The following is a 25,880-nucleotide window of genomic DNA, read 5'->3' on the forward strand; positions in this document are numbered from 1 at the left end:
CCTATAATTGCAGCACTCTGGGAGAACGAGGCCGGAGGATCACTTGAGGCCAGGAGTTCGAAACCAGCCTGGACAACACCGTGAGACCTCATTTCTCCAAAAAATAAAAATGAAATTGCAAAAAAACAAAAAAACAATAAACCTCACACCATATATGCAAATTAACTCAAAATGGATCATAGATCTAAATGTACACAATTTCTGGGAGAAGACATAGAGAGTAAATCTTTTCCACTTTGGATTAAACAACAGGTTCTTAAAGATTTCTTAGGTAAGAAACAAAAAAGCACAAGCCATATAAGAAAAAATTGCTAACTTAAAGCTGATCAAAATTAAAAACTTCTGCTCTTCACAAAACTTTACTTATTTATTTTCTTTCTTTCTTTATTTTTTTGAGACAGAGTCTCACTCTGTTGCCCAGGCTGGAGTGCAGTGGTGCAATCTTGGCTCATTGCAACCTCCACCTCCCAGGTTCAAGCACTTCTTGTGCCTCAGCCTCCTGAGTAGCCGGGATTACAGGCATGGGCCACCACAACTGGCTAATTTGTGTATTTTTAGTGGAGATTGGGGTTTTGCAACGTTGGCCAGGATGGTCTCGAACTCCTGACTTCAAGTGATCCACCTGCCTCGGCCTCCCAAAGTGCTATGATTACAGGTGTGAGTCACTATGCCCAGCCAGAGAACACTTTTAACAGAATGAAAAGACAAACCACAACCTGAGAGAAGATATTTACCAAACACATATCTATAAGGCCTTGTTTTTTGTTTTTATTTATTTACTTATTTAATTTTTGAGATAGTATCTCACTCTGTGACCCAGGCTGGAGTGCGGTGGCGATCACAGCTCACTGCAGCCTCGACCTCCCAGGCTCAAGCAATCCTCCCACCTCAGCTTCCCGTGTAGCTGGGACCACAGGTGAGCACCACTGCACCTGCCTAATTTTTATGTTTTTGGTAGAGACAAGGTTTCACCATATTGCCCAGGTGGTCTAAAACTCCTGGCCTCAAGCAATCCTCCTGCCTCAGCCTCCCAATGTGCTGGGATTATAGGCATGAGCCACTGTACCTGGTCCCTGAAAAGACTTGTATCTAGAATCTATAAAGCACTCTTTTTTTTTTGTTTGAGATGGAGTCTCACTGTGTCGCCCAGGCTGGAGTGCAGTGGCGTGATCTCTGCTCACTGCAAGCTCCACCCCCTGGGATAACGCCATTCTCCTGCCTCAGCCTCCCGAGTAGCTGGGACTAAAGGTGCCCGCCACTACGCCCGGCTAATTGTGTGTGTGTTTGTGTGTGTGTGTGTGTGTATATTTAGTAGAGACTGGGTTTCACTGTGTTAGCCAGGATGGTCTTGATCTCCTGACCTTGTGATCCACCCGCCTTGGCCTCCCAAAGTACTGGGATTACAGGCGTGAGCCACCATGCCTGGCCTAAAGCACTCTTAAAACTCAATAATAATGAATTTCCAATGGGATAACAGGGAAAAAAAGCCTCAATAAAAATATTAATATCCAATTAAAATATGGGAACAGATTTGAACAGTATAGTAAAGAAGATATTTGCACATGAACATTCAACATCACTAGCTATTAAAGAAATGCAAATTAAAACCACAATGAGATTCCACTACACATCTAGCAGTAGAAAGGTGAATATTTCTTTAAAAACTCAAATATAAGAATCTGCTGGGCTGGGCCATGCATGGTGGCTCACGCCTGTAATCCCAGCACTTTGGGAGGCCAAGGCAGGTGAATCAAATGAGGCCAGGAGTTTGAGACCAGCCTGGCCGACAAGATGAAACCCCATCTCTACTAAAAATATAAAAATTAGCTGGGCATGGTGGTATGTGGCTATAATCCCAGTTACTCAGGAGGCTGAGGGAGGAGAATCACTTGAACCTGGGAGGCCGAGTTTGCAGTGAGCTGAGATCTTGCTGCTGCACTCCAGCAATGAGTCTGTCTCAAAAAAATATCTGCTGGGCTGGACATGGTGGCTCACGCCTGTAACCACAGCACTTTGGGAGGCCAGGGGGTGTGGATCCATTGAGGTCAGGAGTTCAAGACCAGCCTGGCCAACATGGTGAAACCCTATCTCTACTAAAAATATAAAAATTAGCTGGGTGTGGTGGCAGGTGCCTACAGCTACTTGGGAGGCTGAGGCAGGAGAACTGTTTGAACTCAGGAGGTAGAGGTTGCAGTGAGCCGATATGGCACCACTGCACTCTAGCCTGGGGATAGAGCAAGACTGTGTTGAAAAAAAAAAAAAAAAAAAAAAAAAGCTGAAGATGTGGAACAACTGTGACTCTCATACAACGCTGGTGGAAATGTAAAATGGCACAGCCACTTTAGGAAACAGTTCAGCAGTTTCTTAAAAAGTTAAATATACACTAAGCATGTGAACAATCCAACTCCTAGGTATTTACCCAAAGAAATGAAAACATTGGTTCACACAAAGACCTGTATATGAGTGTTTTTAGGAGTTTTATTCATAATTGCAAAAAATTGGAAGCTACCCAAATGTCTATACATTGATGAATGGATAAACAAATTGATACATCCACACAACTGGAATACTACTGAGCAATAAAAAGGAGTGAAGAGTTGTCCCTCGGTGTCTGCAGGGGATTGGCTCCAGGACCCCCTGCAGATACCAAAGTCCACAGATGCTGAAATATTTTATATGGAATGACATAATACTTGATATAATAAATGACATAAGCCTCGGGTATACTTTAAATACCTAGTACAGTGTAAATGGTATGTAAATAATTGTACCGTGTTTTAAATTTTCTACTGTTTTATTGTTGTATTATTTTATATATTTTATTTTTTCCAAATATTCTCCATCCATGGTTAGTTGAATCCATGGACGAGGAACATGTAGATATGGAGGGCCAGCTGTACTGATAGGGGCAACAACATGGATGGTAGCATAATCTCAAAAAAAATTATGCTGAGTGAGGCCGGGTGAGGTGGCTCACACCTAGCACTTTGGGAGGCCGAAGCAGGCAGATCACTTGAGGTCAGGAGTTCGAAACCAGTCTGGCCAGCATGGTGAAACTTCATCTCTACTAAAAATATGAAAATTTTCTGGTCATGGTGGCACACACCTGTAATCCCAGCTACTTGGGAGGCTGAGGCAGGAGAACCACTTGAACCTGGGAGGCGGAGGTTGTAGTGAGCTGAGGTCATGCCTCTGCACTGCAGCCTGAGTGACAGTGAGACTCCGTCTCAAAAAAAATAAAAAACAATACTAAGTGAAAGAAGTCAAACACAAGAGGCTACATGCTACATGATTTCATTTATAAGACATTCCGAAAAAGACAAAACTATAGGAACAGAAATCAGATTAGTAGCTAACAGGGGCTGATGGTGGGAGGAAGGGATTGCCTACAAAGGGAAATGAGGGGCCTTTCTGAGGTGACAGAAATGCTTTATATTGGGAATGTGGTGGTGGTTATGTAACTATACATTTGTCAAAACTCATCAAACTAAAGGGTGAATGTTATATGAAAATTAAATCTCAATAAACCTGACTTAAGAAAATAATAAAACAAACCTAAAAAACCAACTAAGTAAAAATAAATCTAAGAAAAAATAACTTACAGTTTTTCCAGTTCAACAGTTATCGTGAGAATGTTCTTAAGTGTTGTAAGTGTGATGTGTGTTGTTCCCATGTCTCTGAAGAAGAAAGCCGAAACATTCATGATATGAACCCATTACAAAATTCTGTACTTCAAAAGATAATTCAAGGACATGTGATTACTTCTATTTTGGCTTCTCTATAAAACAAGCCACTTCAATAGTTTATTTGCCGTAAAATTCCAGAGAGATCTTATTAAAGAAATTTAAGTTGATCTACATCATCAAATTAATGATATTTAAGAGAACTTACACTTTTTTTTTACCATTATCTTACTTCTCATTTCATATTGCATTCAACCATCTTGATTTACTCTTTTCTTCCTTTTTAGAATAATGAACACCTATTTCTCTTTGCTTTCTTGGTTAAGTAATATTCCTCCATGTGTCTACATGTTCCAAATCTATACGGCTTCTTCAACACTAATCTCTTCCCCCGCTGGCTGTCTTGACCATTATACATCCTTTCTTAATCCTTTTCTTTGCCAATAACTTTTTTCAATAACTCAGTTAAAATTTAAATTATGACTTTTTAGCCTAAATGCAAAATACTTTATCTTTGATGACAAATTTAAAAAGCACAAATCATCTCATGACTCATGAGAGTACTATAGTACTTACAGATATTTTAATGCCGGCAGTTCAAAGAGATATGGATCTTCGACAGTAGTCAGAGGATTGCGATTGAGAATTCTGAAAAATGCAATGAAATTAAAATTACCTGCATTTTCAATGTGTGAAACTGCATAAAAAGTCTATATTCATTTTTTGGTATGGAACTTTTAGGTAAAAAAAATAATTTTCTGCTTTTACATAATAAATCACCATTAGACTCCATAAAGCACTATTCCTTTGGGAACTACCTAGGTCTCTAGAAGATAAAGTAGAGGAGAGAAAGCAGGGAAGAAATAGAAAAAAAAAAAAACACACAAGAAGTGGATAGGAAAGAAAAAATATGCCACAGAACTTTTCAGGTCAAAAACCCTAGAAATGACGATGTTGGTAGGAAGCCCTGACTCTGTAGGAAACACTATTTCTAGTGTCCTCCATAATTCAAGTTGTTCATCCATAATTCAAGTTGGTTTTTTTTTTTTTGGAGATGGAGTCTTGCTCTGTCACCCAGGCTGGACAGCAATGGCTCCATCTTGGCTCACTGCAACCTCCACCTCCTGGATTCAAGCAATTCTCCTGCCTCAGCCTCCTGAGTAGCTGGGATTACAGTTGCCCTCCACCATGCCCAGCTAATTTTTGTATTTTTAGTAGAGACGGAGTTTCATCATGTTGGACAGGCTGGTCTCCAACTCCTAACCTCAGGTGATCCACCCCCCTCAGCCTACCAAAGTGTTAGGATTACAGGCCTGAGACACTGCGCCTGACTGCTTGCCTTTTATCTTTATAAAGTTTTTTAAATTTATGGTTTAATTTGCACAGTTAAGGAAAAAAAATAGGACCAATTCTTTTGCTTTATACCCAAAGAAAAAGGGATAAATCTAAGAGGAGGAACTGGTCAAAACCATACTCCCATCACACACTCCCACTTGTCTTCCTGTATGACATCACAGCCTTCGTTACACTGCATGTAACCACCTGTCTACTTGTCAGTCTCCCGGGCTATCAGCTCCTTGAGGGCAGAGACCACATCTTATTGTCATTGTCATCCCTGTGCCTGGTATGATGTCTGAAATTTACTAGGGATTTAATAAATGTTTATTGAATAAACAAATGACATTTTGTTTATCTGTCAATAAAATGAATAAATTCATTTTGATGTGAATTTTTATTCCAAAATGCTGGAATCTATTTTCTTTTTAATTCTTTAAAGTGAACAAGAAAAAGAAAAGAAACAGGAAGAAATAAAAGAAAATCACACTTTAGGTTAACCCAAGAATCATCACTGTACTTTTGCAGAAATTATAAAAATAATAATTCTTACAGTGAGTATCTATTAGGCTGCTACGTATTTGTGATCAGCATTTCACATTTCATCCTCATAATAACCTTATGTGGTAGATATTATTATTGCCCTATTTTATAAATGAGGAAACTGAGGCACAGAGAGGTTACATAACTTGTCCTAGGTCACCAAGCTATGAAGAAGCAAAGCTGTAATCTGAACTCACGTGCTTACTCTGTATGAAGAAAAAAGGTTTACTTTAACCTTATGGTTTTACAATTTTTTCTTTTCTTTCTTTCTTTCTCTTTCTTTCTTCATTTCCCTCCCTCCCTCCTTCTTTCCCTTCCCTCCCTTCCCTCCCTCCCCTCCCTCCCTTCCTCCCTTCCTTCCTTCCTTCTTTTGAGTTAAAGTTTCCATTTATTGGCTGGGCCTGGTGGCTTAGGCCTATAATCCCAGCACTTTGGGAAGCCAGGCGGGTGGATCATCTGAGGTCAGGAGTTCCAGACCAGCCTGACCAACGTAGTAAAACCCCATCTCTGTTGGAGACTTGCTCTGTCGCCCAGGCTTGAGTGCAATGGCATGACCTTGGCTCACTGCAACCTCCGCCTCCTGGGTTCAAGTGATTCTCCTGCCTCAGCCTCCTGAGTAGCTAGGATTACATGTGCCCACCACCACACCCAGCTAATTTTTGTATTTTTAGTACAGATGGGGTTTCACCATGTTGGTCAGGCTTGTCTCGAACTCCTGACTTCAGGTGATCCACCCACCTCAGCCTTCAGAAGTGCTGGAATTACAGGCATGAGCCACCGCTCCTGGCCGCCAGATTCTGATGTGGGACTCCCACTGTTATAAAGTGCTTAGTAAAGGTGGTGAGTTTAAGACATTTGTACTGATGCTACCCAAACCTCTTGGTGGAGGGACCTAATGAGCCTGTTCTCTGGTGTGAGGGCAAAAGAAAAACAGACCCTCAGTGTCTCTTCCCTAAGTTGAGCATCAGCAAATTAATGAAGACAGAGAGGAGCATCTGCAGAAACTGCTGCTCTAATCCAGACACATCCTGAACACCTCCCTCTACCTCAAAATGAACTGTGTGAAACTAGATTTCTGAACCACAAGAAAGGTGGAAAGTATTTTCTAAAGTCAGATGTAGAGGAGAATCTTCACCATGAGTCTAAAGTCCCCTTCAGGCCATTGAATATACCCACTCTGATTTGCTGGGTATGTTATACAGAGAAATCATAGAATTTTTGCACTTATGGTAGAAGAGTAGTCAGGAAAGTACATGGAATTAAAATAGAGCGACGTATTTTCTTTACAAAATTTTTTTTTGCACAATAGCTTAACATAAACACCATTTTGGCCAGGCATGGTGGCTCACGCCTGTAACCCCAGCACTTTGGGAGGCTAAGGTGGGCAGATCACCTGAGGTCACAGGAGTTCGAGACCAGCCTGGAGGGGAGGTTGGAGTGCAGTGGCACAATCTCGGCTCACTGCAACTTCCACCTCCGGAGTTCAAGCCATTCTCGACCCTCAGCCTCCCGATAGCTGGGATCACAGGCGCCTGCCACCACGACCTGCTAATTTTTCTATCGTTAGTAGAGACGGGGTTTCGCCATGTTGGCCAGGCTGGTCTCAAACTCCTGACCTCAAGTGATCCTCCCAAGGTGCTGGGATTATAGGCATGAGCCACTACGCCCAGCCCTACACTTTGGATTTAACTTTGATTCCTGCTCATATGCAGAGTTTCAAACTGCTTAAATGTCTGCAACATTTAGCTGCAAGGAAGAAAGCTTAACACAAAGTCCTCCAGGGACCAAAAAACTGCACCACTACGTCCAGCTAATTTTTTTGTATTTTCAGTAGGGATGGGGATTCACTATGTTGGCCAAGCTGGTGTTGAACTCCTGACCTCAGGTGATCCGCCCCCCCTCAGCTCCTAAAGTTCTGGGATTACAGGCCTGAGCCACCCGCCCAGCAACAAGGCTAATTTGAGGGTCACTTGTTTGATGCCTTTTCTTGCCCATGCCATAGGTCAGAACTAGGACAAGCAGAGCAGGTCATATATAAGCTGTGTAAGTCTCTTGGTCGCTTTGTACCTTAGTTTCCCCATTTGAGAAAAATGAATGGATCTTAAGACACACTTTTCAGAGTTCATAATGGGCTTATACCCAGCTAACCAATAATTGTATGAGTTTTTATACAAAATAGTTGTTTACACGTATTCATCTTCTATTTCACTTACAAGTTGTGTAAAAACTGCATTCCGTGCCAGGCCTGAAATGTTCCAAGGCTCAGTTGTGTAATTAAATTGCAGCCCAGATTTCTACAAAAAAAGACATAAGCCAAAGGAAAAAAAAATTATTTCAGAACATTTATCATTTGCTGTGAGTCTAATTTACATAGGATGGAACATCACCTCAATCCTTTCTCTGTGCACTAAGGCAATCTCACTGTGGAAGATACTGGCTTATGGTTTATACTTTAACATTGCACATGTGGTGCATTAGCTACAAAACAGTGAACGCTCAGTAAATACCTGTGTTAAGTGATCTTCATTTCTCTAGAACAGGATTTCACAACTTCAGTACCATCGACATTTTGGACTATATAACTCTTTGCCGTGGGGGTTTGTCTTATACTCTGCAGGAGGTTTAGCAGCATCTCTGGCCTCTGCCCACCAGATGCCAGGAGCACAACCACAGTTTTGTCAAGCAAAAGTGTCTCTGGACATTACCAAATGTCACCTGAGTACAAAAATCACACCAGTTGAGAACCACTGCTCTCTGATGATTCACTATGATCTGTGTAATAATTCTCACACTAATCTTTGCTAGAGACAAAAAGGACTTGCTATAGAATTTTAGTACCTTTCTACTGGTCAAATTTTAATCATATTTCAAAATGAATAGCAAAGAGGTTTATAATTAAGTTTTATAAAAATTCCAAATGTAATAAAGTTATATTTGTAACTTACATATACTGCAAAAATGGTAGTGATTCAAATGTTTGTCTTTCAATATATCGTATTTTATTGCAGGATAAATCTCTAGGAAAAATAAAAGGAAAATATTGCCTTGATAAGTTATCAGTGTTGACTAGTATGAATAATAGCAAGAGTTTAGAATAATATTGAATACACATTTTTCATCTCGACTCTAAACATTTGGACCAGTATTTGAACTTTCCAGAGCTCCTAACCCTGCCTGTACCTCTCCTAGAGTCTCACCTTCATACTTTTAATAAACAAAATATACAACTTAATAGACTTTGGAATTAATTTTTCCTGAGAGCAGTAGACTTGATTAGATGCCCTTTTGTAGTCTCATCAAATCCTAGATTATGAGCTCAAAGCTTTTATCTCTATATATAGTTTCTAATATTAAAACGAATAGCCTCACATTTATACACCTTCCTAGTTTAGCTTTGTTTTCCTAAGCCAGTTCAGTATCAGAAGAAATAAAAGACATCCTTTCAACAGCATTTGAAAGGAAGTTACCCCTTTACTTAATACGTAACTTTGAACTAATATTCAAATCATATTAATACAATTAATTTCTATCATATTAATAGAAATTCATTTTTGGTTTTATATTGCTTTAATATTTCATGAAAGCAATTTCTTCAGTTATACAGAGATGGGGCTTTTCCCTCCCTCTTTACCTGGATGGTGTAACGTTGTCTGGCTGATGTCTCCATCTCTAGTCTCTCCCTTCCTAAACTATCCTCCACACAGTCATCATATAAACTCTCCAGAAGTGGCTTGCAAAGACCAGCACCTCCTGGGAAATTATTGAGGATGCAAATTATTGGTCCCACTCTAGACCAACTGAATCAATAACTATGAGGGCGGAGTCCAGAACTGAGTTCTAACGTGCCCTCTCAATGACTGTGATGCAGATCCATCTTACAGCACTGCTGTGATAACATGGTTCCCCATGATGGCTCCTCAGCTTGGCATTCAAAGCCCTAGAAGATCTGGCTCCAATTTCCTACTCTCCCTCCTTGTAATCTACAGGTACTCATGGCATTCCTCGAATACTTTCCTGTGTTTTGCCCTTCTCCCATTTCCCTTTTGCAAGTTTAGAATATTGTCCCCAAGATGTCTGTCCGATGCTACACAATGGCCCTTCAAAGTCCTATTCAAATGGGATTGTTCTAGTAACAGCTTCCTGGGTCCAAACTGAAGTCATTTTCCCCTCTTCTATGCTTCAGAAACAATTTATCCCTCCTAGTGCCCACATCCATTTCTTCTTCTTAATGTAGTTATTGTTCATCCCATTTTTTCTGAGCATAAACTCCTTGAAAGCATGGACTAGGTCTTGATCATCTGCATTGCCCACCATGTTTAAAACTGACACATGGAAATAAAGTAAATTAAAATATTTGTAAAACAAATGAATAGCTGGCCGGGTGCAGTGGCTCATGCCTGTAATCCCAGCACTTTGGGAGGCTGAGGCGGGTGGATTACAAGGTCAGGATATTGAGATCCTGGCTAACAGGGTGAAACCCCGTCTCTACTAAAAATACAATAAATTAGCTGGGCGTGGCGGCGTGTGCCTGTAGTTGCAGCTACTCGGGAGGCTGAGGCAGGAGAATGGAGTGAACCAGGGAGGCAGAGCTTGCGGTGAGCCGAGATCGCACCACAGCACTCCAGCCTGGGTGATAGAGCAAGATTCCGTCTCAAAAATAAATAAATAAATAAATAAATAAATATAAATAAATAAATAGCTGGGGGAGTGAGTAGTAGGAAAATGATTATTTTAAAGCAAATGTAGTTTTATTACTTCATGGCCTCTGTAGCACTTTGGCATCCACTTGAGGGTCTTTACACCCACTTTCCTTAAGCCTTTCACATTTGAAAGAATCTGTCCGCAAAAGAGCATCACTAATAAGGATTAATGACATACACACCTCTATGGACAGAGGATAAGAATCAAGCTTTCATAGCAATTGAACATAGTATCTTCTTGTCTCTAAACAGACAGAAATACTATGCAGGTATCCTTTTCTCGGTAACAGGGCTGGGGAGATAGTTACTGTGTAATTAGTGAAGAGTTAGGGGCATTTCTGATATGCTTCTTACTATAAACATTTCTAGCTCTACCACTTAACCATCATTTTAAACATCTGTTTTAATATAACAATCCCTGAAATGAAATCCTTAATACTAGTCTATTCTCTTGGTAGCTTAATATTCTTGATAATATTATTTCTATAATTCAGCTGATTTCAAATATTTAAATGTTAATTTAATTCGATTAAATTACCAAAAAATTCTGGATTAATGATGTTCAAATGAATGTAGGTGGTCTATATTTTCTTCTCCTTTAGGCAACAATCTGAAGTTAACTTTAATTCCTTTCATCCTACTAAACCAATTTTTTCAAATCGTTTTTTGTGAAGGTCAGACAGTAAATATTTTAAGGCTCTGTGGGCCACATATGATCTCTCTCGCATATTTCTCTTTCTTTTTTCTTTCACAGTCCTTTAGAAATGCAAAAACCATTCTTAACTTAATGGGCTATTAAAAAATAGACCTTAGGTTAGATTTGATCTACTGGCTGTAGATTGAATAGAAGAAGATGGTATGTAAACCCTTATAAAACAAGGTTCATATGGGTGTCAGTCACTGCTCAGATCTTCTTACCATATGAAATTTTTTCTGTCTGTATTTTGTCTATACAATTTAAAAACTGAAAATGCATAGGATGTAGCTAATGCTAGAGATGGGCTGAGACCCTATACAAACTTACAGAATTGCAGAATTTTATTGCTGGAAGAAATCTTAGACATTATCTAATTTGAACCTCTTATTCATTTTAAAGATAATATGACTAAAAACTCAAAAATATGATTAACTAACTTACAAATACTGGAGGTATAGCAGGCCTTCAAATGAATCCTTAGGTAATTCAGTCAAATAATTTTCACTGAGAATTCTGGAAAATGAAAAAGTTATTTCTAGGTTAAAATGCAAACTACAACTATTTGCTACACAGGACTATCTCCTGCATGTGGAGGAAAGCTGGGTCATGGTCATTTCAAGATGGTGGGATCTGCTCTGCTTTCATTCAAACCTTTTCTTCCATTTTCCTTTTTGTGTCCATCCCTCTCCACCACCACCACCACACACACACAGGCAAGCGCACACACACACTTGCAAGCACACACACATTTGCAAGCACACACACACACAAGCGCACACACACAGGCAAGCACACACACACACAAGCACACACACACAGGCAAGCACACACACACACAAGCACACACACACAGGCAAGCACACACACACATAGGCAAGCACACACACACAGGCAAGCACGCACACACACTTGCAAGCACACACACACATGCAAGCACACACACACAAGCAAGCACACACGTGCAAGCACACACACACAAGCACACTGCTCCACTCTTCCCACCAAATTGTATCTTTAATGACTCCTCTCTAGATCATAATATACCTTTCAGAATCCAACTCTGGGTGGCACCAAGATCAGCAGAACCTCCATTTCCTCCTCTCTTTTCCCAAACCTTATTACAAAAGCCCCACATGGGACCATGTCAGGGCTGCAAGTGAAGCCATTCAACTTTTTTCCCCCATCAAAAAAATTTGAGAACTACAATGTGCGTACAGTGCACATAACATAAATGTTGTTTATATTTAATTTAATTTAATTTAATTTCTGAGACAGGGTCCATTCTGTTATCCACACTGGTCTCAGACTCCTGGCTCAAGTGATCCTCCTGTCTCTGCCTCCCAAAGTGTTGGGATTGCAGACATGAGCCACCTCACCTGGCCAAATATTCAGTTTAATAATTATAAAGCAGATACCCATGTAAACATTGTTGCAAAAGATTATTGCTAGCATCCAAGAAGCCCCAGTGTGCCCCTTTCCAATCATATTCCTCTCTCTAACCCTAATAGGTAACCACTACCCTGACTTTTGTAATGATTTTCTTGCTTTTAAAATGTAGTCCTGGCCTGGCGTGGTGGCTCATGCCTGTAATCCCAGCATTCTGGAAAGCCAAGGCACATGAATCACCTGAGATCATGAGTTCGAGACCAGCCTGTCCAACATGGTGAAACTCTATCTCTACTAAAAATAGAAAAATTAGCTGGGCATGGTGGCGGGCACCTGTAATTCCAGCTACCCAGGAGGCTGAGGCAGGAGAATCCCTTGAACCCGGGAGGTGGAACTTGCAGTGAGCCAAGATCGCACCATTGAACTCCAGCCTGGGCAACAAGAACAAAATTCCGTCTCAAAAAATGAATAAAGCAATTCTCCTGCCTCAGCTTCCCAAGTAGATGGGATTATAGGCACCCACCACCATGCCTGGCTAATTTTTGTATTTTCAGTAGAGATGGGGTTTCACCATATTGGCCAGGCTGGTCTCAAACTCCCGACTTCAGGTGATCCACCTGCCTCGACCTCCCGAGGTGCTGGGGTTACAGGCGTGAGCCACTGCACCTGGCATGTGTTTGATTTTTAATTTAGAACTCATGTATGTCTTGTCTATATAAGTCAAACTAATGATGTGACACAAACTGTTGTGAAAAATGTTACTTTGAATGTAAGCATTTTTTCCAAAATCATTTATGTGTCTCAACTAATTCCTTCTATAAATCAGGAAGAAAACGATAAAACAATTCAACAGGAAAATGAACAAAGGACAGAAAACTCAGAGAAGAAACACAAATGTTCAATAAACGTATAAAGATATTTAATTAAATTCATGAGTGATCAGAAAAATTCAAATTTGGATGGAATCCCTTTTATTCATCCATAAATTCAACAAAAAGTTGGCAAATACCCAACAGTGAAAAGGTGTGGGGAAATGAATGCTGTCACATTCTACTGACGATAGAGTCAGTTGGCACAACATTTTTGAGGACAATTAAAATTTTATATCTACATAGTCTTCACCCCAACTCTTCCATTTCTACATATCTATGCTACAGGAATACTTGCCCACGAAGCATAAGCTCAACATTCATCAATGGGGAAATTATTAAATAAACTATGATGCATCCATACTATGGATTATGCAGGAGTTTAAATGAATGGGGTGACCCTCTAAGTCCTAGGAAGGAAATTATGAAGTGAAAGAATATCATATAAGTGATACCATGAAGTGAAAGAATCAAGTTGCAAGATGTTATCCTTTATGAAAAGAAAAAAGATTTTAAAAACCACACAACAAATCTATTTTGCTTTATGTAAATATGTACGTAGGTAAATGGGGAAAAGTCTGGAAGCATGTATACTAAACACACAGTAGTATTACCTCAGGGATGAGGGAGTAGGGCACAAGGAGGGTTTTTGTTATACCTGTTATTGCATTTTTACACATTAAAAATAGAATCATGGGCTGGGGGTGGTGGCTCATGCCTATAATATGAGCACTTTGGGAGGCCAAGGTGGGAGGATCACTTGAGCCCAGGAGCTCAAGACCAGCCTAAGCAGCATAGGAAGACCCCGTCTCTACAAAAAATACAAAATTAGGTGGGCGAGGTGGCATGCATCTGTGGTCCCAGCTGCTTGGGAGGCTGAGATGGGAGGATCACTTGTGCCTGGGAGGTGAAGGCTGCAGTGAGATGTGATTATGCCACTGCACTCCAGCCCAGGGGACAAAGTAAGACCCTGTCTCTGAAAAAAAAAAAAAAACGAGGAAAAAAAAGAATATAACCATGTATTATTTGTATGATAAAAAATAAATTTAAATTGCTTCTTATTTTAGAGAGAGCCTACCAAATTTAATTTTAAAATAACCATAGGATTGCAATCCACAGAGGTTGATTTGGGGTATGGAGGGGAAATATCTTTTCTCAGAGGTATGGACCTCAAAATTCTGGACAAAGAAGGATCTTACAATGCACTTAGTTTTTTGTCATATTTGGAGAGAATATACTCACAGTTTCTCGGTCCAACTGTATGCTTTCCATACATTTCCATCAATGTATGAAATATAGTTTCCTTGGAAATTTCTGTGAAGAAAGACAGTTTATATCCTTGAATAGGCAGGCAAAGAATGAACAGGATAAATAAAAGAATCATGGCAACCTTGTCGGGGATATTCAGAAACAGAAAATAACACCTGCTTTCTCATTTCCAGAGCTATCAGCTTCCCAGTTTGCACAATTCATCAAGAAATAATGCGGGGCCACTGGCACAAATGATGAGACATCTCCCGGAAGCTTAACTTCCTATCCATCCCATCTCTTGGACAGACGATGCCAGTTAATTACTTTGAATGTAAGTATTTTATCCAAAAGCACTTATGTGTCTAAACAAACTCCTACAAATCAACACAAAAATGGTCAATAATTCAACAGAAAAATGGGCATAAGCTTATCTTGATCGATAAATAAGTAGAAAGAAACCCTATGCCAGGCAACAGCAAAGCTTTGCCCTCTGTTGAAACATCCTAGGCTTTTTCTTTCCACTCTTATTACAACTGATCTGATTTAGCCCCTTCACACTTTACTCCTACATTTTGCTAGACCTTTCTATTTTGTCTCCCTGAAATAAGCTTTTCCTTTTGGGCACTCTACATATGGATTCTAAAATAATTCTTTGCATGTCTATACTTGAACATAAAGCAAAAAAAAACAAAATAAAATAAAATAATCTTCCTGTTTTAATCATTTAATCTCTCTTGCTTGGAAACTTTCAATGGCTTTCCATACCTCATTGTGTACTCTTTAAGACCCAAGTAAACTTTTAGCTTATCCATGTAGCTTTCCCTGATCTCCACACCTCAAGGACCACAGATTCTGGTAAATTCTAGCACTGATGGTATGCATTATCTTTTAGGAATTAATTATATACACCGCCCTTTTTATGCCTATTCTCTTTCTTCCCTCCTATCATTTTCATGTTCTGCAGACAATAGCATACTTGGTCCTGGGTTTGACACAAAATGAGTGCTACATATAAAAAGCCAGGGACAAAGATGAGTTCTGGACATAACTAAAGGACAGAGTCATCATGTTAACAGCCAACACTCCTACATATGCTAGGCACTGATGAAGTGTTTCATATATTCACTCACCCAAATTTCACAACAATCCTATGAAATGGTAACTAGCATAATCCCCAGTTTAAAAGGAGGAAATTGAGTCACAGAGCAGAATAACTTGCTCTGGATCACCAAGCTAATAAACAGACCTGGGTTCAAACCCAGGCAGCCTGGCTCCAGAATCAATTCTTAACCACTTAGAGCATCATCACTGAGATCGGGAGAGTGACAGGCTGCTGTAAAGAAGGTGAAGCGGGTCAGGCGCGGTGGCTCACGCCTGTAATCCCAGCACTTTGGGAGGCTAAGGTGGGTGGATCGCCTGAGGTCAGGAGTTCAAGACCAGCCTGACCAACATGGAGAAACCCCGTCTCTACTAAAAACACAAAAAATTAGCCAGGTGTGGTGGCGCATGCCTGTAATCTCAGCAACTCAGGAGGCTGAGGCAGGAGAATCACTTGAACCCGCGAGATGGAGGCTGCGGTGAGCCAAGACCGTGCCATTGCACTCCAGCCTGTGCAACAAGAGCAAAACTCTGTCTCAAAAAAAAAAAAAAAAAAAAAGAGGGTGAAGCGAAAATAGGAGCAGAGCAGCGGTTAAGCAATGATGTGATGGGGTAAATAAGAACGGATAAGAAAACGAGTAAGAGTAAAAGACTGGAGAAAAAGTAAAAGACTGGAGAATGGGTCTAACATTAAAGGAGAATGAGGAGAAGGGAGAATTGACAAGCAAAGGTGAAAGCAGAAAGTCACTTGTCAGTATGGCTTGGGGAGATAAAGAAGGCCCAGGAAGGCCTCCAGGAAAAGGCTGCCATGTCAGGCAAGACACAGAGGATGACTGAGGAAAGGTGATTCTTACAAGGTGGTGAAGATGCCATTGTAGGTGTCGGGCTCTGGCACAGGCACTTGGCGGAGCCTCTGCTTTGGGCTGAGACCAACACATGACAGAGTCTCATCTCCGCAGGTGCAGAGCTCACATATGTTGGTGCTTGTGGAGGCCTTCTGTTCCTCTGGTGCAGTTTCAGACTGCACCAAGGAATCCTGAGAAGATTCTAACTTTGTAGGTGGACCTGTGACTTCAGTCAGGCTTCGATGCAGAGTCTGAACCTGGTCTGGATGAGGAGCTCTAGTCTTCTCCAGGGCTGTGGAATGTCCAGTCTCTGTAGTGGGTTCCGGAGTTATGGCAAGCCCCAGGTCTGGAGGCTGAGCTGAGGTTTCCTCCGTGGTTGGAGACGGTTTAACCTCTGTAGTAGGCTCTGTAGTTATGCTAAGCTCCAGGTCCAGAGGTTGAACTGTGGCTTCAGTCAGGTGTGAATGCTGAGCCTGACCCTTGTCTGAAGGTGGAAGTGTCACCTCAGGGTGTTCTGGAGGAGGAGCTGTAGTCCTCAGGGCTGTAGAAGAAGGTTCCACCTCCTCTGGAGGCTGAATTGGGGCCTCCTGCTGGGCTTGGGTAGATTCAGTCTCATTTTTAGGCTCTGAAGTCATGGTAACCTCCACATCTGCAGGTTTGACTGTAATATTGGGCGAATTATAATGAGCTTGATCCTCACCTGGAGGTTGAACTGTCACTTCATGATTCAGTGGAGTTTGAGCTAGACTCTCCATAGAGGACTCTGGAGGCAGAGCTGGGGCCTCCTGCTGGGTTGAAGGTTCTACCTCCTGAGGGAGCTGTAGAAGCTGCGCTGGGGCTTCTTCCTGGAGTGAAGAGGACTGGATGTCTTCAAGGGTCTCTGGATTTTGACTTTTGGGCTCTAGATGGAATTGAGAAAGTCCAACTTGCTCAGGAGGCCCTGGAGGCTCATCTGCGTTCACCCGGAGTTCTGGAGGCAGGCTGCCGGGATACAGTGTGTCCATACTCAAATAATCATCAGGCAAAGTCTGTTTCTGACGCTGAGGTTTGGATAATTGGTGTGGAATCCCAACAATCTCAGCAAGGCTCCAACGTTCAGCTAGATCTTTCTTCAGGTTCTTGGGCGAAACAACAAATTTGGTTGGTCTTGAAACCTTACTGTCTAGTGGAACAAGTATTTCATCTGCCTGATGACCTGCAGCCCGATCTGGATCTGTAGTTTGAACCCACTTGAGGCGAGGAAGCTGAACTAGGGCCTGGTTCTGATCCCGGTCCAGAAGCGGAACCACCTCGGGGAGCTTTTCTTCTGGAGTCCGCTTGTCATTTAAATCCTGATGTGCAGCCAAGAACGGCTCTGGCCCCAGGGGCAGCTCTCCAGCTGAATCCAATTCCATCAGGTATGGAGCCAAATTTTCAGTTGGTTCCTGAGGCAGGGCTGACATCTGCGAAGAAGCAGAGGGCCCCAGGTAATCAAAGTCCCCCGGGGCTGCTGGGGGAGCAGGTGCATGGGGAGATTCCCACGGGAGATGGGAGGAGCGGGAAGACCAGGGCTCAGGTGGCCCCAGGGAGTTAGAGGTCAGCTGGAGCGGGTCCTTGACCCACACCAGAGGCTGAGCCTCCTTGACTAGTAAAGACAATAGTTGCCACGTAAGAAGGGGCCATGGGCCCCAGAAACGCAGCCAAGACATGACACACGCTGGTGCTATGCACTCAGCAAAAGCCATTCTGGCAGCCCTGAGATGCTCATGCCCCTTATAAGCGTGTGCCACGCCCTGTCTTTATGACACCTTTATTTATGCCACCTTTATTAGGCTTGGGTCCAGATCTGTTGCATGTTACCAGGGCAATCTTATGTCACAATACCGCCCAAGCGCCCCTTCCCACCCCGCCAGGCCGGAACACCCCTCCCCTTCCCTCCCCTTAGTGAGGAGGGATTTGGGCCGCAGACCGGGGTGGTCCCAGGACTCCAGAGGCCTGCTATGGTGGCGTGGGGTGGGGTGGGGGAGTGGCAGAGCTTCCCAAGGAAGTCACGTGACCTGGCCTTGGGCTCTTCAGAAGTGCTAGTCCAGTTCTGGCAGCCTGAATTCTTCCTCCTCCGAGGTGAAATCCGAGAATACTCTTCCTTCAGGGGAGAGCAACTGACCTGCAAAATGGGCGCCAGTTAGGGTGGCAGGCAGGACGCACGTTACAGTCATTTATTCCAAAATGTTGCCGTTTTCGCTAAACTGTTGCATGTTTGATAATTAATTCACCACCCTATTAGGTAGGGGCTGCCAGGGAATAAGCGAGGACTCCAAATTTTCTGTAGGAGGGGTGTTGGGGGTGGGCAATTCAGTCTGGGAGAGAAGGCTTCAATCCGAGGGAAGAGCCCTTTGCACTAGCCTGGGAGGAGGCTGAACTGTCATCCTGCCTTAACTCAACACAGCCATTACCCTAGAAGTTACAGTGCCACCCTTCAGAGATCTACCCTGTGTGCACACATGGAGAAGAGGCTTAGGTTGTTAAAGTCAGCATGTTAAATAATTTCCTGAAATGCGACTATAACTAGAACCCAGCTGACTTCCCCCACAGCCCTTACCTATTTTATTACTGTCTGGCACAATTATCAGCATGTAAACTCCAAGAAGGCGCTTCATCTTCTTCCAGTGCCTAGCACAGGCACGGGGTGCATAGTGATGGTTTTAAAATTGAAGGGGGGCTGTGCACAGTGGCTCACACCCATAATCCCAGAACTCTGGGAGGCCGAGGTGGGTGGATCACTGAGGTCAGAAGTTCCAGACCAGCCTGATCAACATGCTGAAACTCCGTCTCTACTAAAAATACAAAATTAGCCAGGCGTGGTGGTGCATGCCTGTAATCCCAGCTACTCAGGAGGCTCAAGCAGGAGAATCCCTTGAATCTGGGAGGCAGAGGTTGCAGTGAGCCGAGATCGCAACATTGCCCTCCAGCCTGGGCAACAAGAGAGAAACTTCGTCTCAAAAAAATAAAATAAAATTGAAGGGATTCCAAGATTCGCCTCATTTAGGGATGGATCTATTGTTATAATCAGATTTCTGAAATCAGTGCTAACTTCCTCTCACATTTCACAGGAAGCTAGACTTCTTAAAGCTGGAAGTTTCCTTGGTGGGTTTGATTTAAATTGAATTAAAATAATTATTTTACAGGGAAAAACTTCAAAACACTTTGCAACTTTGGAGTGAAAGTTAAATAAAACACTCTAGCCCCAAATTAAGTTCCCATTGAAATGAAACTTTTGCTCCCTTTTTTAAAAAAAATCCATAAATAGTAAATAATTACTGTTTTCTTTTGAGATTAATTTAGAAACTTAATCCCTATTTAAGAGCTTTCATATGCAGTCATGCATTGCTTGCCATGTGAAGAGCTTGAGAAATGTGTCAGGTGATTTCACCATTGTGCTAACATCATAGTGTATACTTACACAAACCTAGGTGGTGTAGCCTACAGCATACCTAGGCTATGCGGTATAGCCTAGGCTACAAATCTGTACTGTATGTTACTGTACTGAATATTAAAGGCAACTGTAACACAATGGCAGGTATTTGTGTATATAAACATGGAAAAGGTATAGTTAAAATACTGTATAAAAGATAACAATGGGGCCCAGGCGCAGCGGCTCGCACCTGTAATCCCAGCACTTTGGGATGCAGAGGTGGGTGGATCACCTGAGGTCAGGAGTTCGAGACCAGTCTGGCCAACATGGCGAAAAACAGTCTCTCCTAAAAATACAAAAATCAGCTGAGTATGGTGGTGCGTGCCTATAATCCCAGCTACTCAGGAGGCTGAGGTAGGAGAATCACTTGAACCCAGGAGGTAGAGGTTGCAGTGAGCTGAGATCGTGCCATCGCACTCCAGCCTGGGCCACAGAGTGAGACTCCATAACAACAACAACAACAACAACAAAGATAAAAATGGTATGCCTGTATAGGGATAGCTCCTTTATACCCCTATGGAACCACCATCATGTATGTGGTCTATTGTTGACAGAAACCTCATTTTGCAGCACGTGATTGTAAATGATTGACAGAAAGATCTTCAGCAAAATAGTCCACCCAAGGTATACGGGAGATAATGAGATCCAAGCAGTAAGCCATATTTGAAAGGCATTATAGTTTTTGAAAGCCGTAGCACAATCAGTCTTAAGGCCAGTTACATTCCCCCCACATCTCTGGTATCTTGTTTGAAGGGAGTTCTAAAAAGGCCTGTGTTCAAGCAGCCCAGCATCCCTTACTCCTGGGGCCGGGGGAGACTAACCCCTCTCCTGTGTCCACAACTGTAGTAATACAGTCCTCAGTTTTGCTCTCCAAACTTCAAATAAGGGGTCAGAACCAAGGGTCAAGACTTTAGGAAAAGCCCCAGAAATACCCTGCACTCAAAAAGCAGTTTCAGAGTTTCACATTTTCCTGAGAATGAAACAAATTATCCTCCAAATTCTGCTGCTTGTTTTGAATTATGGTTACACTGGCTATGTTATCCGACCCTTGAGTTTTGTTTTGTTTTTTGAGATGGAGTTTCGCTCTTGTCACCCAGGCTGGAGTGCAATGGCATGATCTTGGCTCACCACAACCTCCACCTCCTTGGTTCAAGCGATTCTCCTGCCTCAGCCTCCAGAGTAGCTGGGATGCATGCACCACCATTTCCCCCATGTTGGTCAGGCTGGTCTTGAACTCCCAACCTTAGGTGATCCACCCGCCTTGGCCTCCCAAAGCACTGGCATTACAGGTGTGAGCCACTGCGCCCAGCCATGTTACCTTTGAGTTTTTATCTCCACATACTTGAATTAAACTGTGTAGTTCTTCCCATCTGACATCTACAATCTCTTCACTGGGTCTGCACTCCACAGCTATTTTACCACTTTCTGAAATAAAGTTAGCAAGTATCAATTCAGAATCTTTTTCATTCTAAAACTTCCTGAATATAATGGTAGCACCCCACAATGAGACATTCTTTTGGTTTCTAAAAGCAGAAAATAAGAGCATTTTCCTGGAAGTTTCCTCATCATATGCTTCGTTTTTTTTGTTTTGTTTTGTTTTTTTGTTTTTTGGAGACTGGGTCTCACTCTGTCACCCAGGCTGAAGTGCAGTGGCACTATCATAGCTCACTGCAGCCTGGAATTCCTGGGCTCAAGTGATCTTCCTGCCTCAGCCTCCAGAGTAGCAGGGACTACTCCCCTGTGCCCGGCTAATTCTCTTTTTTAGAGACATGGTCCTGCTTTGTTGCCCAGGCTGGTCTCGAACTCCTAGCTTGAAGTGATCCTTCCGTCTTGGCCTCCCAAATTGCTGAGATTTCAGGCGTGGGTCACCATGTCCGGTCTCACAGCTCAGTTTTTAACGTATGTATGAAATATCAACTGTGTTTGGTTCAAAGGACTTTATGATCTTACAGATAAGAACTAAGGAATAATAACGTAAGAAATGAAAAATGTGGACACAAAAATGTTCAATCACAATATGATTAAATGGTAAGGCATCAGGTAGGGGGTCGAAGTAAGTTCAAATCCAAAATAGAGACCATGGGCTGGTAGACACTTCACATTAGAAGCATGGCTAGGTATCATCTACTCCCTGAGAACCAAAATTCCACCAGACACAGTGAACAAAGCTTCGGAGAGAGAGAACATTTGAACATTTTATTGGCAGAAAATGGCCCACATGCTCTACAGACAATACAACTTCCTTCAAGGCAAACTAGAGCTATAATGCTTTTGGTCTATGCAGTTTTCAGTGTGTGCAAGGGATACCTTTGCATAAGAGGGAGAGGTAAACAGCCCACACATTTAGCTTGGTTATTAAAGGTCCTCCTTCCCTATAACCTGATAGGTTATTTCCCCTAAGATCCAGATGAGTACACATTAGATGAAATTCCAGAAGTTATCTTCAAATTTTGCTACTCATTGAATGTCATGAAGATCCTGGAAACAAAAGAAAAAAACAAGAAACAACCTTGCTACTCAACAAGGGATTGATATTGTCACATTTGAGAGAAATTCAGAATCTCAGGCCTAAACCCAGGCCTCCTAAATTAGGATCTGCAGTTTCTCACAATCTTCAGGTGATTTCTATGGTCATGAAAGTTTGAAAAGCTGCCTTGAAACAGTCCTTCCTAAAACTGAAGTGGAGGTGCAGCAAAAATCATCTGGTAAATTGTTAAAAGTCATCTCAAATGCAACCCAAATTTACAGAATCCCAGGTGAAGCTCAGTAGTCTGTATTTTTATCCTTCTCCCCAAATAATTCTGATGTGCAGGCAAGTTTGAAAACCACTGCGTTCAAGAAAATGGATACTCCCCTTACCAAGTGGAAAGTAGGATTTTGGAAACTCATGCAAGGGAAGCAAAAAGATGCCTCAGGAGGCATGATTACAACAGGATTGATGCAAACGGAAGCCGAAGCTTAACCACAGACATTAATATATGCCTACAAAAGAAAATGCTAAGGAAGTCAAGTGGTCTGCATGAATTCTGAAGAAAAACGGAGAACCAAAGACCAAAATTTGTCAATGAATTTCCAGCACAGCCCCAGGTTAAGGGAGTGAATTTCTTGACTGAATGACACAGACTCTGGACCACCTGATCGGTTATTACCTTAATGGAGGAATTATATTACAATGTATAGGTACTTTAATTAGAATGACCTGGCAGTTACTGAGGCAAAATTTTCTGTTCCTTTGTATTCTGTAACACAAGAAGGATCTACATGGATGTTCTCTTCTCTGAACTGTTTGGATGAACTGGTCAACGGCACTCATCATGCCTTGGGTTTTAAATCTGCATTGTGGTCATAATCTGTTATTTAATTAATTTCTCATATTTTTAATAAAAAGTTTGCCTATATATTTTAGACAGAAATTACCTTACTTTGCTGAAATTCTGAGAAATCCTAGACGGTTTTCAAGGCCGGGCTCAAATGTCACCTCTACTACCCTTTGCTGTGCCTCCTGGCACTGTGCTTCTGACACTGTACGGTCCTCCATGACAGCGTGAGCACGATTATATTACAGGCAATTACTCATGCCCCCCTGGCTCATTTGTTGACTCCTTTAGAGCACAGATCATGTTTCAGTTATTGTAGTAACTAAAACAATATTTGTTCAACCAATGACACCCATAAACAAAAGTACCCGCCGAGGGCAGAGGTGCAGAGGTAAAGTCATGCCAAGATTAAATCCCAGAAACCATTGTAGATTTTTCGGAGTTGACCCATACATTTATTGTATTAATTCTTAAAAAAAAATTACAGTGTTTTCAGACTTCTAGACTTCAAAAGACAACTCTCTATATAATGTATGTTTCTAGAGGAAAAAGTGTAACATTGTCCCCTTGTTTCTAATTGGTATCTGAGAAAAGAGGCCTCACTCAATATTGGTATAGGGAAGGGGGAAGTTCATTTCCAGCAGAAGTTAATACTCCAGAACTAATAAAATCTAATTATTTAATCTGCTATTACACATCTATAAACCATGAATGGCATATCAAGAAGAAATAATCTGTGATGCATTGAAATCTTTTAAAAATTATGAAACTTACTTGTCAAATGTTACAAGGATTCACCTTTTGATGTGGAATAGTGTCCCAATCTGGTATTAACGTTATTACTGAACAAGGCTGTGCTCTTTGAGTACATTCCATTTGCCCCCAATCCCTATCTTCTGTGTCAGTAATAATATAAAAATCACCAGCTAGCTTTTACAGGTGCTTTCTTTTTTTTGAGACAGAGTCGCTCTGTCGCCCAGGCTGGAGTGCAGTGGCGCAATCTTGGCTCACTGCAACCTCCACCTCCTAGGTTCAAGCCACTTGCCTGCCTCACTCCCAAGTAGCTGGGATTACAGGAGTCCACCACCACACCTGGCTAATTTTTATATTTTTAGTAGAGATGGGGTCTCACCATGTTGGCCAGGCTGGTCTCAAATTCCTGACCTCAAGTGATCCACCCACCTAGGCCTCCCAAAGTGCTGGGATTACAGGTGTGAGCCACCATGCCTGGCCTATAGAGTGCTATTTGCCAGACATTGTGCTGAGCACTTTAAAGTGCATTATCTTATTTTATCCTCAGATCAGCTCCATAAAATAGCTACCATTATTACCTCTACATGTATATAGATATATGTATCTATCTATCTATATCTACATACATTGGAAGTCTCACCAGTGTTTTAACTTGTGCTTTCAACCACTATACATATTTTAAAGAGCGTAAGAGGAGAAACAACCATTTGTGTTTTAAAATTTTCCCAGATACCATTTCTGCTGCTCTTTCTTTATCTCTGAAGTTCTAGTATTACCACTGGTATAATTTTCCTTTGGCCTAAAGACCTGCTTATACATTTATTTTAGAGCAGAACTTCTGACAACACATTCTCTTAGATTTTCTTCATCTGAAATGGCTTTTTTTTCTTTTTGCCTTAATTGTTGAAGGGTATTTTTGCTGGATATAGAATTCTGGATTGACATTTCTCTCAGTACTTTAAAGATGTTCTGCAGTTACTTGAATCGCTGAAAGGCTTAAAGCTGGGGACTGGCTCTATCACACACATGTTTTACAGAAAGGTTCATTACTTTTATATCTTCATTGTGGACCACAGCCTTTATCATCACTAAATCTTTGTCTCATTTAGGAGTTTTTAAATTTTGCTTTGAACCTAACTTTTGTAACTCCTTTCTTTTTATTTCCTACAATGTGGAGTTTATCGGGGACAACACAGGCAGTTGGAAATACATAACTGGAGTTTAGAAGAGAGGTCTAGGTAGGAAAATGGATCTAGAAGTCATTGATATTTTGGTGGTAATTGAGTCAACTGATAATTAGGGGAAAGTTGAGGAAACTAAATGCTGAGGACTATCACATGTAAGAGGGATGTTTGAAGGAGGAATAACTGGTCAAGGAAATTGGGTCATGAGTGGCAACAGGAAATTTAAGAAGGATGTAGTGGCCAAAGGTATCATACATGCATTGTATATGTATGTAGATATATATCTTTCAATGTATGTGGATATATGTCTACATACATATACAATGTATGCATGTAGATATACATTGAAAGTATAGATACATATCTATATACCTAGATACATTGAAAGTGTATATAGATATATACACACACACACACATATATATACAATTATAAGGGAGGGGGACTAGAATAAAGAAACCTATATGGTTGCAATACTTTGACGTTGTATTTAGAGGTAAAAGGCTAACTCTAAGTAGCTAGGTTAGGTGTATATTTTGTAATTCCTACAGCAAAAAGATAGCCCAGATATGACCAAAAGCCATTTAATAAAACAAAACCCTAAAAAATATTCAATTAATCCAAAAGTAGGCAGAAAAAAGAAACAGAAGAAACGCCCCAAAAAAGAGATAATCAGAAAACAAATAATAAAATAGGAAACCTAAATCCAGTCATTATCAATCATATTAAATGTAAATGGTCCAACACACATTAATTAAAAGACGCTGT

The 25,880-nt window shown here is 41.5% G+C and overlaps 1 protein-coding gene across 6 annotated transcripts in view; it reads right to left on the reverse strand.

The window, feature by feature from the left end:
• The window catches only part of LRRC37B (leucine rich repeat containing 37B), a 46,176-nt gene that overhangs the window by 14,296 nt on the left and 6,000 nt on the right, over positions 1–25,880 (reverse strand). Inside the window, exons 2-10 of one of the 6 annotated variants that reach the window (XM_024350140.3) lie at positions 21,201–21,283; positions 18,444–18,550; positions 16,417–17,849; positions 14,456–14,527; positions 11,400–11,471; positions 8,507–8,578; positions 7,775–7,855; positions 4,260–4,331; positions 3,603–3,677 (exon numbers count right to left, since the gene is read on the reverse strand). In XM_024350140.3, the coding sequence (XP_024205908.2) occupies positions 3,603–3,677; positions 4,260–4,331; positions 7,775–7,855; positions 8,507–8,578; positions 11,400–11,471; positions 14,456–14,527; positions 16,417–17,849 (1,877 nt within the window). In that variant the 5' untranslated portion in view covers positions 18,444–18,550; positions 21,201–21,283. Of the gene's footprint in view, positions 1–3,106; positions 3,227–3,602; positions 3,678–4,259; positions 4,332–7,774; positions 7,856–8,506; positions 8,579–11,399; positions 11,472–14,455; positions 14,528–16,416; positions 18,205–18,443; positions 18,551–21,200; positions 21,284–25,880 lie in introns of those variants that run through there. The other 5 variants (XM_063798139.1, XM_063798137.1, XM_054669904.2 and 2 more) reach the window with 5 other exon arrangements.

Source organism: Pan troglodytes, chromosome 19 (assembly GCF_028858775.2).
Source record: "Pan troglodytes isolate AG18354 chromosome 19, NHGRI_mPanTro3-v2.0_pri, whole genome shotgun sequence".
Taxonomy (NCBI): domain Eukaryota; kingdom Metazoa; phylum Chordata; class Mammalia; order Primates; family Hominidae; genus Pan; species Pan troglodytes.